Source organism: Solanum stenotomum, chromosome 8 (genome assembly GCF_019186545.1).
Source record: "Solanum stenotomum isolate F172 chromosome 8, ASM1918654v1, whole genome shotgun sequence".
Lineage (NCBI taxonomy): Eukaryota > Viridiplantae > Streptophyta > Magnoliopsida > Solanales > Solanaceae > Solanum > Solanum stenotomum.
In genome coordinates, this window is record NC_064289.1 from 5,104,468 (window position 1) to 5,119,251 (window position 14,784).

Below are 14,784 nucleotides of genomic sequence, written 5' to 3' on the forward strand. Positions count from 1 at the left end.
ATAAAGGTAAATTTCATAAATATATAATAAAGTAGTTATTTTGCATCTTAATTCTTACATTAAAAAATAGCCAAAAATTAGCGACAGCCGACATGTGTATATGCAACAAAATGATCATATGTATATGTGAAGTATCAATATTGCACAAACAGTATATATATAGAGAACGTATAACTATATATTAAAGATGTATATAAATCTATATACATTGTTGATACGATAAAAATATACATTGCATACCATTTATTTTTCAATCCTAATAAATTCAAATCTCCTCTAAACAATTCTCAAATTCAAATATGAGTTCCTCTCAATGTTTCAAATCTATTGATATATTAGTCACTCAAAAGAATTTTCTATGAAACATATTTTAATATATTATTCACTCGAAATAAATAAATAAAGAAAAAGAAGGAAGAGAAACATGGAAGGCGAAGCAGAAAACAAGCAGGTAAATAAAGCTATATTTACAATGTATTAGACAACCAAAAAATGTATCCGAAAGCAATAAAAAATTTAAGATTTTTATAATTGAAAAAACGTCTGAAATAAAATCTAATTATCCCCAAATGTATGGAATTTCTGTACTTTATGCTAACAATAAATTCATAAGGACCATGCTATTCAATATTGTATCAAGGGATGCAGAAAGTCCAATTTTTGTGGGGCATAAATAGCTGTTGTTTTATACTGGACAGAGTAGATGTGTCATCAACTATTTTCTAGTAACCATATTGAAGCTAGACAAAAATTCAGATAAAACAATCAAAGGAAATTAAAGGAATACACTTACAACTCTTATTTATCACACATAAGAGTAACTTCATGTGTAAAGCAATATGTGGCGGAATTAGAATTTTCAAATAAAAGATAATAATATTTCAAAGATGCACACTAACGGAGATCTTGTTGATCACTCACTTTGTGGGGATAACAACACATAGATAGCAGAAACATGCCTTTTTTCTGGTTTTACTAATTCCACTTTGTGGGACTAGACTGAGTATGTTGTTGTCGCTGTTGTATTATTATACAGTAACAATAATCCCTCTTTGTGTTACAATGATGATTTGAAGCCCTTTAAATATATATTTTGTAACTCTTTCTTCTTTTAGTCTTTTCATATACATATACATGTTTTTTTAGAGTATTTGTTTCATCAACAATACAAAGACAACCTTCAGCACATTCAAAGAAAATGTTGCCTACTTCTGCTTCTTCAGTCTTGGAGACAACACATGACCACCCTTCACCACAATTGCATATAACTTTGTCTTTGGAGGACACTTCTATAGCTTTTTGTGAATGTGAAATCTCTTTCACAGCTTCACCCCTTCGTAAGAAAAAACCAAAAGTTCAGTAACCATACGTGAAATTAACCCTCAAACACACAATCAAAGTCATATGAGTCTTTTACAGGATTTGAACTTGATGAGTTTGATCTTTAATGTTACGGATTCAAGAATCTAATATTTTGAACAATAATATTTGAAGATTCAATGAATTTCATACCAAGACTTATTTGTGAGTCTCATAAGATTATAAGTCCAAGCACCAAAAATGGCCCCCAAAGTTGGCCCAATAATGTAAATCCATAACCCTTTGTAATGACCTGTAACAATTGCTGGTCCCAAACTTCTTGCTGGGTTCATTGATGCCCCTGTTAGTGGTCTGTATTTCAACAAAATCATATGTTTTACAGTATCGGCTCAAGTGAAGCATATCAAAGTAGAAATGAAAAAAAAAAAATGACAGTGAAGAAAAACACGACAACTAACATGAAAGGAGAGCAAAGTATATATATATATGCAAGGAACTGTAACATCAACAACAAACTTGTAATCACCTAAACATAATAAACAACAGACGATCACAATACCAAAAGTCAAATGATATGGTTCTATAAAATAGTCAAATACAATATACTTTCAACATGATGGGACCAAAATAATAGCTTGAAATGAAAAGAGAAGGTCTTCCTTATTAATTATTGATAAGGCACAAGGGAAGCATCATCCTTATAAGACTGTTGCTAAACAAAAGAAATTCTTTTTCACATTCAACCATGAGAGGGCAACTTGAGCAATCAAAGCTACGCCCTCTTCCACTGCTGACTATGAACAGTTGACAGCTAATGATTTCTACTTTACTAAGCCAGTTCGGTAAGTTAAGGTCCATGCTTACCCAGAGAACAATATATCAAGTGAAACAGTGGCTCCAATTGCAACACCAGATAAATGTTTCATCTGCATCAATTCCAAATTATAACATATACTTAATTTAACATGGTATACGTTAAATTATATTGATAGTGTAAAAAAAAAAAAAAAAAAAAAAACTTTGATCGCGAAATGAAACTAACAGCTCGATCATCAGTAGCAACACCAGCAATGACAAACATTAGGTAAAATGTGGCAATAAACTCAAGTATCAAAGCTTGTAAATTTGTTCCTGCTGGAACTGTTCCTACAAATTGATCTTCTTTGCCATTAAATATTAGTCGAAGGGATCCACTCGCGAGAATGGATCCCACGACTTGTACCAAAATATAAGCTGGAACCTACACAATAAAATAATTCAATATCATCATCAACAACAACAATAATATTAAACGATATGACGATATTAATACGTTCGTTCTGTTTTACCTGAATCCATGGAAACATTTTGCTTGTGGCAAATGCAATTGTTACAGCAGGGTTAAAATGTGCACCGGAGACATGTCCAACGGAGTAAATTAAAACCATGACAACAAGTCCCCAAACAGACGCGATTCCAGGTAGTGTGACAACATTGTTCTTGTTTATATTCAAAATTATAGCAGCACAACCAGCAAATATCAACATGTAGGTTCCCACGAACTCTGCTATCAACTACGAGAACAACGTTTTTCGCGTTTAAATGATATGATTATATGATCAGACAATGGTTCTAACATGACCATTTATTGATCAAATTACTCGAAATTGACTCGACACTCTAGGTAACTTGAAAATCGAGACTCAAATTAAATCATTAAGATCAATTTTGTGAAGTGAGAGTACCTTTTGCACGAAATGTACGCTCATAAAGCATTTTAAGTGTTTTTGAGGAGTAGTAATAGCGGATGGTAATGGTGATGGACAATCATTGATCCTTAACGAAGTTGCTCGAATTCCTTCAATTTCTGGTATTTCCTCCATAGTAACTTGTGATTTGATTAATTATTGGCTCCAATAAATGATAAAATGGATGAGCAAGAACTAATTAAGCATGTTTCAATCCTTTATGAGTCCCTTTGTTGACTTTTTCAGGTACTTGTATAGTTGTATAATTGAAATTGACAAAAACTTTATTTTTTTATTTATTGTGTGGAGGGGGTGGATTGATTGATTATAATTTATAGGAAATTACGTAGTTTATCAATTAATATATTTTAAAATTGAATATTGTCAACTTATTACGCACGTATTAATGGAAATTGAAAGCTCTCAATACAAAATGTTATTGCACTTACTATATATGCAATAATTAATTGAACAAGTTGTAAGTAATTTATAATTATTGAGAATGTATTTATACTAATACGTATGCAGTTAGTATAGTATAGTTAGTCATATTAATTAGTCACGTTAATTCAGTCTGATTAGTTAGTTGTAGTTTGTTAGAACTGTCAGTTTGTTATTCAGTTAGTCATGAACTTGTTAGGTGCTATAAATACACATGTACATGTATGTAATCATTTGTGAAGTCTTATTCAGAAATACAGTTTTCTCTCTTCTCCTTTCTCTGTATTGACTTCTCCCTTACATGTGAGTTCCTCCATTGATGCTAGCATTCAAAGCTTGAGAACCAGTTATGAATTGTTGAAATTGACATGGTATCAGAGCAAGGTTCATCGGTATTTCTAGCTCCCTCTGTTTCTCAGCTTTCTAGCAATTATTAGCTATTGTTAGCTTGTTAGTTTCTCTTCTTTTACTTCTTCTACTAAACTCACAATGCCTGCTACTGCTACTGCTGCTGCTACGTTACCTGCAATTGCTACTGCTGGATCTACTTCCATTGATATGAGTGATCCTCTTTATGTACATCCCTCTGATAACCCTGGATCATTGATTGTTCCCGTTCCTTTTGATGGAATGGGCTATCGATCCTGGAGAAGAAGCATCCTCCGATCTCTTTCTGTGAAGAACAAATTGGGATTTGTTACTGGAGATTGTAAGAAACCTGCTGCGAATTCTCCTCAATTGCGTCTTTGGCAGAGATGCGATGACATGGTGACGTCCTGGATTTTGAATTCACTTGCCAAGGAGATCGCAGACAGTGTTGAGTATGTTAACGATTCAGTCGAATTGTGGAAAGAATTGGAGGATCGTTATGACCAGGCTAATGGTGCGAAATTGTATCAGCTCCAAAAGGAGATCAATGATCTGAATCAAGGTGTGTTGGACATCACTTCCTACTACACGAAGATGAAGAAGCTGTGGGAAGAACTCAACAATTTGATCGCCAAGTCTCAATGCACTTGTGCCTGTGTTTGTGGTGCCAAGGATAGCACACATAAAGCTGAACAGGATAGGCGCCTAATTCAGTTTTTAATGGGCCTTAATGAAGTCTACACTGTCGTCCGAGGCAGTGTTCTTATGATGAACCCACTGCCTTCAATGGCACAAGCGTTTTCAATACTGATACAAGAAGAGAAACAAAGAGAGTTTAAACCTAGATGCCAGATGACAATGGATTCTGTCTCTCTCAATGCAGCAGGTTCTTCTAATCCAAGGAATTTTAAGACAAATTACTCCACAGGAAATGGCAACTCCAACAGGGGAAACCTGATCTGTGAATATTGTAAACGACCTGGACACACTGTTAGCAAGTGCTATAAGTTGCATGGATATCCTACGGATAATCCTCAGTCTTGCAATACTCAGAATGCAGGTCACAATAGGAACAATCAGAGGTACAATAATTCCAGGTCCAACAAAGGTAACAGGATTGCAGCAAATGCACATGGACCTTCTGGTGATGTGATGTCTGGAAAAGGTGAAGATGATAGCAAAGAAGAACAACCTCTAAGTCTCACTAAGGAACAATATGGGCATGTGATGAATCTGCTTCAACATTTTCAAAGCAGTGAAGGCTCCAACAATCCCAATCTTACAAGTGGAGCAGTAAACTTTGCAGGTATTGTGGTCTGCACCTCTTCTGTAGATTTTGATAAACCTTCATGTATACATTTTAAATCAAAAGCTGACTTGTGGATTATAGATTCAGGAGCTTCCAACCATATGACCTTTAACCAAGCTTCATTATCAAATCCTAAGACATTACCATACCCTTTACTTGTTTCACTCCCTAATGGATACAAAGTGAAAGTTACACAAACTGGTGATGTAGTACTCACACCTAACATCATTTTGCATAATGTGTTGTTTGTACCATCCTTTAAATACAATTTGATTTCGGTTCACTCCTTAGTGACACATCTCAAAGGTGTTATGTCCTTTACTGATGCCTTTTGCTTGTATCAGGCCCCTTCACTGAAGAGGCCTCAGGTGATTGGTAGCAGCAGAGATGGGCTCTATTTCCTATGTTCAAGATGCTTGACAGTTGATTCCAAGCACTACTTACCTGAAAAATCTTTCTATTCTAATTCTAGTAGTCTAAAAAATGTTGTACTGAATTCTGTAAACTCTTTTCCATGTAATAAAAATGAGTTACCTTCTGTGAATTCTTGTTTGTCTCTTGAAACTAATGAAGATCTTTTGTGGCACACTAGACTAGGCCATGTACCTTTTGTCAAAATGAGGGCTATCACATCCATACCAGCAAAATTTTCCCATAAACAACCTTTTCTATGCACTGTCTGCCCTATGGCTAGACAGACCAGGCTACCTTTCCCTCAAAGTACCAAGAACACAAACAAGATTTTTGAACTCCTTCATGTAGATTTATGGGGTCCCTATCATGTAGCTACTCATGATAATTACAAGTATTTTTTGACTATGGTGGATGATCATAGCAGATCCACCTGGACTCACCTTTTGAGCTGTAAAAGTAATGCACTGCAGACTATAAAAGCTTTCATCACCATGATTGAAAACCAGTTTTCTACCTCTCTCAAAACCATTAGAACAGACAATGGGCTCGAATTCACTAGCAATGAAGCCATCTTATTTTTCCGGTCAAAGGGCATAATTCACCAGAAAACCTGCCCATACACACCACAACAAAACAGTGTGGTGGAAAGAAAGCATAAATATCTCCTTGAAACAGCTCGAGCCCTTCTTTTCCAATCCAAATTACCTTTAAAATACTGGGGGAGTGTGTATTGACAGCTACACATCTTATAAATAGACTTCCTACATCTTATTTGAACAATAAATGCCCTTTTGAGGTCCTATATAAGAAACAACCAAACTATTCTTTCCTTAGGAGCTTTGGTTGCCTTTGCTACCCTACTATTCCTAAGGTGCATAGAGATAAGTTTGAACCAAGAACAAACCCCCATGTCTTTGTAGGCTACCCTTTTGGGACAAAAGGATACAAGGTACTATGTTTAACTACCAAAAAGATACATGTTTCTAGAGATGTGATTTTTCATGAAAATGTTTTCCCTTTTGTTTCATCTTTACACAAAGGCACTTTTCCTTCTATTTTGAATTCCATTCCCTTCATACAACCATACACTAATGCAAATGATGTTGTAGACTGTGATACTACTGATAACATTTTGTCTCACCATATATCACCATTACGTAATGATAATGTTATTACTGAGCCTCAGTTAACTCATGAATTGCCTTTTTCTTTGCCTTCACCCTCTCCTATACCAGAACCAGGAGACACAGTTAGAAGATCACATAGAACCCAACAAATACCTAAGCATTTAAATGACTACTTGTATTCCTTACCCTCACACAAAACTGCCAATACATCAGCTCTTGTTCCCACATTGCAACCTTCCATCATACCACTCAATACCATCTTTTCAAATAGTAACCATGTTGCTCCTGAAACCTTGAGTCTCAACAGTCAGTTACTTGTTAAAAATGTATGTCATGACAGTGAACCATCATCTTATGAAGAAGCAGCACTTTATCCTGCTTGGCAAGCTGCAATGACACAAGAATTTGAAGCTCTTCACAATAATAAAACTTGGGATCTGGTTCCTTTGCCAGTTGGGAAGAAAACTATTGGTTGTAAATGGGTGTACAAAGTCAAACATAAAGCTGATGGTAGTGTGGAGAGATATAAGGCACGATTGGTAGTAAAAGGGTATACCCAACAAGCAGGCATAGACTATACTGAGACTTTTTCCCCTGTTGTTAAAATGACAACAGTAAGAACTTTGGTTGCTACTGCAGTGAAGAGAGGTTGGGACATTTTCCAGTTAGATGTTAATAATGCCTTTTTACATGGAGACCTCCATGAGGAGGTTTACATGGACTTGCCTCCTGGCCTTGAGGTAACTAATTCTTCTGCAGTCTGTAAATTGAACAAGTCACTTTATGGCTTGAAACAGGCTAGCAGACAGTGGTATGAGAAGCTGTCAGAGGCTCTATTTTCAAAGGGTTACACCCACTCCATGAGTGACTATTCCTTATTTCTGAAGAAATCCAATCATTCTTCTATTTTTGTAGCAGTTTATGTAGATGATGTGATCATCACTGGGACTAATCCATCAGAAATTATTCAGCTCAAGCAGTTCCTTCATGACACCTTCAAAATTAAAGACCTTGGTAAACTTCATTATTTTTTGGGCCTGGAGATATTGTATGGTAAAGGTGGTGTCATAATGTCCCAAAGGAAGTTTGTCTTAGATTTACTCAAGGAATATGGTTGTGTTCAGTACTCCAGCTTCTCTTCTCCACTTGATCCAAATGTTAAACTGAAAGCCAAAGAGGGCACTGTTCTGTCTGATCCTACGTTCTATAGAAAACTAGTAGGCAAGTTGAATTTCCTTGTCAACACCAGATTAGATATAGCTTATGGTGTCCAGCACTTAAGTCAGTTCATGCAAGATCCCAGAGAACCACACCTGCAAGCAGCTTATCACTTACTCAGATACTTCAAGAATGATCCAACCTTAGGCATCTTTATGTCTTCAGCCCCAGACTACTCAGTTCATGCCTATTGTGATTCGGACTGGGCAAGCTGTCCTGATTCTAGAAGGTCTGTTTCTGGTTACATTGTGTTTTTGGGGCACACACCTATCAGCTGGAAGTCTAAGAAACAAGAAACTATTTCCTTATCTTCAGCAGAGGCAGAATACAGGTCATTAAGGAAGGTGGTTGGTGAACTTGTTTGGGTGGATAGACTTTTACGAGAATTGGATGTACCTTCATCTAAACCTATTGCAGTACATTGTGACAGTCAATCTGCAATTCACATTGCAAGAAATCCTGTTTTTCATGAAAGAACTAAGCATATCGAAGTCGATTGCCATTTTGTTCGCGACAAACTACAAGATGGCCTCATTTCTCTACATCATGTTGTCACCACAGACCAGTTGGCTGACCTCCTCACCAAAGCACTCACTGGTGTTAGACAATCTTGCATAATGTCCAAGTTGGCTGTGAAGCCTCCCATCCCACTTGAGGGGGGGTATTGAGAATGTATTTATACTAATACGTATGCAGTTAGTATAGTATAGTTAGTCATATTAATTAGTCACGTTAATTCAGTCTGATTAGTTAGTTGTAGTTTGTTAGAACTGTCAGTTTGTTATTCAGTTAGTCATGAACTTGTTAGGTGCTATAAATACACATGTACATGTATGTAATCATTTGTGAAGTCTTATTCAGAAATACAGTTTTCTCTCTTCTCCTTTCTCTGTATTGACTTCTCCCTTACATGTGAGTTCCTCCATTGATGCTAGCATTCAAAGCTTGAGAACCAGTTATGAATTGTTGAAATTGACAATAATTAATTGAACAAGTAGTAAGTAGTGAAGCTTACCCGCAACCGAAATAGGGAATTGCTTCCGCAGAAAGGCAAGAAAATGCGCTCGAGCATAAGGACTCACAACACACCTAACCCTGCCTAGCGCGAGCTATAAGAGTAGAAATTTGTGAGGCACTTCCTATCTCTGCTCTTTTCATGGGGCACATGCTTAGGAACTTGCTCGAAAGTCATCCTAAACTTTTTAACAGGAATTGATTTGACACCAATAATATTCAAGCAAATAATATATAATTGAGCTTTTGAGCCAATACTCATAAACAATCGACATGTAAATGTCAAACACACATATGATAAAAGCTCAAAGTCAACCAACATACAAAATAATTGTAGGAAGGAGGGGCGCGCGGAGCTACGAGTCCTCTATGAATTCGACGGAACTTAATAATTTTATTTATAATATCGGGTTTTTTTCCTCCAAAATGAAATGAACATATTTATTAATATTTTAAAATTAAAATTCATATTTAAAAATTATATAAAATATTTTTTTCAAAAAAATAAATTGGACTGGCCCGGCGTGACCCGTACCCACGTAGTGGTGGATGAGTTTGATGTTTTCCAGCCCATCAAAATAATGGGTCAGTCTACTGTAACCCATCAAACTCCAAAGTTCGTATAGGCTAACTTGGATGGATTGGGCCGATCTATATTGACAGCTCTTGAGAGATAAATATAGATTACTAAATAGTACTATAATGATTCAGTATATCTACAAATTGATAACCAACAAATCAAATTGATATACTTGAAAATTAAATCAAATCAAATCGATAAATACTCATCCCTATCACAAAGTAAGCATATTTCATATTATCTGCCTAAAATTTAAACATCGTGCATTTGCAAAGCTTATTTCAATTTACTATAAATTTATATGTAAACAACTGTACTTTTCGTCCAAATATATGAAAACCACAGTTCATTTTACAATATTCAAATATAATACAGTTTCATTAGTATAAAGACTAAAAATAATAATACATTTGATACACTTTCTTAACACAGAAGTTCGTATAACATACCTAAAGGGAGTATTATTTCATGTGAGAAAGAATGTATAGGTACGTATTAGCAATAACGTTATTAAATTGTTTAACGATAAAATTATCCTTTAATTCATTTACGGTTAATCAATGCATGACAATTCAATCAATATTTATCATCACATAAACACACATTTATTAATCTTACAAACTTTAAATTATTCAAATATGCTTACAACAAGACATTCAAATACTGTCAGATACATAGATCTGACTTTATTTTTCACAAACATAACAGTAATTGCATGCCAAACAACTGGCTTTATTTCACACAAGCATAATAGTAACTTCATACCAAACAACTGGCTTTCCTTCACACCAACATAAGAGTAGTTTCATTTCACTTTGTGGCATAAACAATTTGCTTGAATTCCTGAACTTCCTTGAAATTCTCCCATTCCTTCACCCAAATCTTGGTCTCGTATATTTTCTTATATCCAGCATCAGTTGCTACAAGTGTTATATAGTACATCATTCCAGCAACAACTTGTTCTTTCACATTCAAAACTTCTACAAACTCCAAATGAGCATTCTGAAAAATAGAGTACACGACATTCGTTCAAATGAAAGAATTATTAGATACTGCAGTAAATTCAGGATTTGAATATTATAGGTTTGAATGCGAAACTAACATAAAAATAATAACAGAGGAATAAATCATTTGAATTGACCTCTTTCTTATTATAATCTTGAACAGCAAAACGAGCAAGATATTGGAACTCGGGGTTATTTGGGAATGGAACATCAGTAATGCCCCCAAGTTTTACAATATCATCACCAACAAGCTTGAATTCTACAACTTTCTTGAAGTCCTCCCATTCTTTCACCCAAATCTTAGCTTCATATATTTTCTTCTTTCCAGCATCAGTTGCCGCAAGTGTTATATAGTACATCATTCCCGCAACAACTTGTTCCTTCACATTCAAAACTTCTACAAACTCCAAATGAGCCTTCTGAAAAATAGATTGTATATGATGTTCATTCAAATGAAAGAGTTATTCGATACTGCAGTGGATTCAGGATTTGAATATTATAAGTTTGAATGTAAAATTAAAAAAAAAAATTTAATAATGAGTAAGTTATTATAATTAACCTCTTTCTTATTATGATCCTGAACAGCAAAACGAGCAAGATCTTGGAACACAAGGCTGTTTATGCCTTGAACATTGATAATGCCTCCGAGTATTGGGACATCATCACCAATAAAAAGCTTGAATTCTATGACTTTCTTGAAGTTCTCCCATTCCTTCACCCAAATTTTAGCTTCATATATTTTCGTCTTTCCAGCATCATCAGTTACCACAAGTGTTATATAGTACATCATTCCAGCAACAACTTGTTCCTTAACATTCAAAATTTCTACAAACTCCAAATGAGCTTTCTGAAAAATGTATATGACATTCGTTCAAACGAAAGAATTATTAGTTACTATAATAGTTTTAGAATTTGAATGTGAAACTAACGAACAAATTAAAAAGGAGTAAGTCATTTTAATTAACCTCTTTCTTATTATAATCTTGAACAGCAAAACGAGCAAGATCTTGGAATTCGGGGTTGTTTGGGAATGGAACATTGATAATGCCCCCAGGCTTTGCACTATCATCACCAACAAGCTTGAATTCAACAACTTTCTTGAAGTTCTCCCATACCTTAACCCAAATCTTAGCTTCATATATTTTTATCTTTCCACCATCTGTTGCCACAAATGTTATGTAGTATAACATTCCAGCAACAACTGCTTCTTTCACATTCAAATTTTCTACAAACTCCAGATGAGCATTCTGAAAAATTGATTGTATATGACATTTGTTCAAATGAAATAATTATATACTAGATACAGTAGTGGATTCTGAATTTGAATATTATAGGGTTGAATGTGAAATTAACTAGAAAAAAAATAGAAGATGAGTAAGTCATTATAAATAACCTGGTTCTTATTATATTGGTGAATAGCAAAACGTGTAAGATCTTGAAACTCGAGGCTATTTGGGAATGGAACTTCGGTAAAGCCCCCAATAATTTTTGCACTATCATTACCAACAAGCTTGAAGTCTATAACTTTCTTGAAGTCCTCCCATTCCTTCACCCAAATCTTGGCTTCATATTCTTTCTTATTCCCGGCATCAGTTGCCGCAAGTGTTATATAGTACATCATTCCAGAAACAAGTTGTTCTTTCACATTCAAATTTTCTACAAACTCCAAATGAGCATTCTGAAAAGTAGATTGTATATGACATTTGTTCAAATGAAAGTATTATTAGATACTACAATAGATTTAAGATTTGAATATTATAGGTTTTAATGTGAAATTAACAAAAAAAAAGAAAATAAAAGTAAGTCATTATAATTGACCTGTGTATTATTATAATCCTGAACAGCAAAACGAGCAAGTTCTTGGAACTCGGGGCTGTTTGGGTTTGGAACAATGATAATGCCCCCAGTTTTTGCACAATCATCACCAACAAGCTTGAATTCTACAACTCTCTTGAAGTCCTCCCATTCCTTCACCCAAATTTTAGTTTCGTATATATTCTTCTTTCCAGCTTCAGTTGCCGCAAGTGTTATATAATACATCATTCCAGCAACAACTTGCTCTTTAACATTCAAATTTTCTACAAACTCCAAATGAGCATTCTGAAAAATAGATTGTATATGTCATTCGTTCAAATGACAGAATTATTAGAAACTGTAGCGGATTCATAATTTGAATATTATAAATTTGAATGTGAAACTAACGAAAAATAAAAGAGAAGTAAGCCATTTGAATTAACCTCTTTCTTATTATAATCCTGAATAGCAAAACGAGCAAGATCTTGGAACTCGGGCCTGTTTGGGAATGGAACACTAATAATGCCCCCAAACTTTGCATTATCATCGCCAATAAGCTTGAATTCTACAACTTTCTTGAAGTCCTCCCATTCCTTCACCCAAATCTTAGCTTCATATATTTTCTTCTTTCCAGCATCAGTTGCCGCAAGTGTTATATAGTACATGGTTCCAGCAACAACTTGCTCTTTAACATTCAAATTTTCTACAAACTCCAAATGAGCATTCTGGAAAATAGATTGTATATGATGTTGGTTCAAATGAAAGAATTATATATCAGATACAGTAGTGGATTTAGGATTTAAATATGAAATTAACGAAAAATAAAAGAGGAGTAAGTTATTATTATTAACCTGTTTCTTATTATAATCCTGAATAGCAAAACGAGCAAGCTTTTGGAACTCAGTTTTGTTTGGGTTTGGAACATTGACAATGCCCCCAGGCTTTGTACTATCATCACCAACAAGCTTGAATCCTACAACTTTCTTCAAGTCCTCCCATTTCCTCAGCAAAATCTTTGCTTCATATTCTTTCTTGTTTCCACTTTCAGTTGCCTCAAATGTTATATAGTACATTATTCCAGCAACTATTTGTTGCTTCACGTTCAAAACCTTTTTAAACTCCAAACTAGAATCCTGAAATACAAAATATATGTTGTTGAAATGAAACAATTATGAATAGTCATCTGAATCAACTAATTATTCACAAAGTAATTCAGCAGCATTTCAAAATTAATTATATATTATTCTTCGAAGAGTCATCTGCTTATTTGTAACATTAATGCATTTTAAATGTTGTGCACGGATGATATGTAGATATTTTACACTATCAATTATGTTAACTAAGACATGTAACTTTTCATAACAAAGCTAAGATGGCCTTCATATATATATATATAATCGAAGTAAATGAAAAATAATTCTTTACATTTTTCTGATTGTAATCTTGGACAGCAAAACGAGCAAGATCATCAAACTCGACTTTGTTTTCGAATGGAACATCGACAAGGCCTCCTACGATTGCCATCACTGCGAATAATTAATAACTTAATTAAGAAGAAGGAATATTAATTTTGTGATGAGAAGAAGGTGAACATAGCTGCTTTTTATAGAGAAAAAAAGGCTACCACGTTATAAATATTTTGATTTGATGGATTTGGATTTTAGCTTCCAAATAACCAAAAACGTTTAAAATAAAAAGACTCAATTTTTATAATTATCCAATATTCATATCAAGTGATCCACCTTCCTCGAGTCCCCTCATATGTAATGCATTAAATGGTAAATATTCCCCACTAAGTGGTCCTAATTTATATAATACTTTTAGCTTTTTGAGATTTATTTGACGGTAATTGTTTTCCTCTTTTTTAAATCACTAACCATAGGTTGAAAATTGAAGCTAAAGGTTAAAACTTTGAAGCACAACTTGAAACCATCATTAAAGTTAGTTTATCAGCTTGAGTTTTAATTTTGACGTATCACGAACGAGCTTCGTTTTGAATGAGTAATATGTCAAAAGAATCGAAATGTTGAGAGAAGCTTATATCTAAAATTTGAAGCAATTTGGAGAAGCTTTAGGGTGGTTTTGTATCAAATTTTTGTAGCAATTATACAAAGAAGATGTAGAACATGAACTACATTTTTTCAGATTTGCAAGAAAATTACAAGTTGCTAAAATCAGTTGAGGAGTATTATCTGAAGCTAGAATAAAATTTATCCATTGAATTGATTGTCTGAAACTTAAAGAAAAATCTTTAAACCGACATTGACGAAACTAGCTTTGAACCGGAGAGAAATCAAATCCCAAAACTTGCGAGCGCATACAAAAATTTTCGTAGGTCTTTTGGGTATTGAATATAGGATCAATAATTTTTCTTGTATTGAAAGTTTAATCGAAGAAAAAACCAGTTGGGTGTCACTGTATTAAGCTTAAATTTGTTTTGATTTGAAAGATTTTGGGTCCATAGTTC

At 34.3% G+C, this 14,784-nt stretch overlaps 3 protein-coding genes across 4 annotated transcripts in view; 1 reads left to right on the top strand and 2 right to left on the bottom strand.

Annotated features, from left to right (window-relative positions):
- Nucleotides 1–14,784, top strand: part of LOC125872076 (multicystatin-like) — a 59,930-nt gene that overhangs the window by 4,133 nt on the left and 41,013 nt on the right. The window lies entirely within an intron of this gene.
- Nucleotides 1,062–3,182, bottom strand: LOC125872079 (nodulin-26-like). The gene is made up of 6 exons (XM_049552755.1): nucleotides 3,045–3,182; nucleotides 2,649–2,873; nucleotides 2,363–2,560; nucleotides 2,185–2,246; nucleotides 1,513–1,671; nucleotides 1,062–1,333 (listed from the first exon to the last, which is right to left on the bottom strand). Exons 1-6 carry the CDS (start codon nucleotides 3,180–3,182, stop codon nucleotides 1,081–1,083), a joined length of 1,035 nt encoding a protein of 344 aa, XP_049408712.1. The 3' UTR covers nucleotides 1,062–1,080.
- On the bottom strand, nucleotides 10,098–13,894 carry LOC125872075 (multicystatin-like). 2 transcript variants are annotated; one of them, XM_049552751.1, is made up of 9 exons: nucleotides 13,743–13,894; nucleotides 13,169–13,450; nucleotides 12,761–13,042; nucleotides 12,342–12,623; nucleotides 11,917–12,201; nucleotides 11,489–11,770; nucleotides 11,083–11,370; nucleotides 10,661–10,942; nucleotides 10,098–10,521 (listed from the first exon to the last, which is right to left on the bottom strand). In XM_049552751.1, the coding sequence occupies exons 1-9, from the start codon at nucleotides 13,839–13,841 to the stop codon at nucleotides 10,330–10,332; spliced, it is 2,274 nt and encodes a 757-aa protein (XP_049408708.1). In that variant the 5' UTR covers nucleotides 13,842–13,894; the 3' UTR covers nucleotides 10,098–10,329. The 2 variants fall into 2 exon arrangements, with proteins under 2 accessions (XP_049408708.1, XP_049408709.1); XM_049552752.1 differs by lacking the exon at nucleotides 12,761–13,042 and having other exon boundaries at nucleotides 13,743–13,877.

Excerpts from the sequence above, each read along its gene's own strand:
- LOC125872079 (XM_049552755.1), bottom strand. The coding sequence starts at position 3,182 with ATGGAGGAAATACCAGAAATTGAAGGAATTCGAGCAACTTCGTTAAGG. Across the intron at positions 2,874-3,044 it reads GCGTACATTTCGTGCAAAAG|TTGATAGCAGAGTTCGTGGG; the intron begins GTACTCTCACTT and ends TTGTTCTCGTAG. Across the intron at positions 1,334-1,512 it reads AGACTCACAAATAAGTCTTG|GGGTGAAGCTGTGAAAGAGA; the intron begins GTATGAAATTCA and ends TTTCTTACGAAG.
- LOC125872075 (XM_049552751.1), bottom strand. The coding sequence starts at position 13,841 with ATGGCAATCGTAGGAGGCCTTGTCGATGTTCCATTCGAAAACAAAGTC. Across the intron at positions 13,043-13,168 it reads AGGATTATAATAAGAAACAG|AATGCTCATTTGGAGTTTGT; the intron begins GTTAATAATAAT and ends TCTATTTTCCAG. Across the intron at positions 11,371-11,488 it reads AAGATTATAATAAGAAAGAG|AAAGCTCATTTGGAGTTTGT; the intron begins GTTAATTAAAAT and ends TACATTTTTCAG.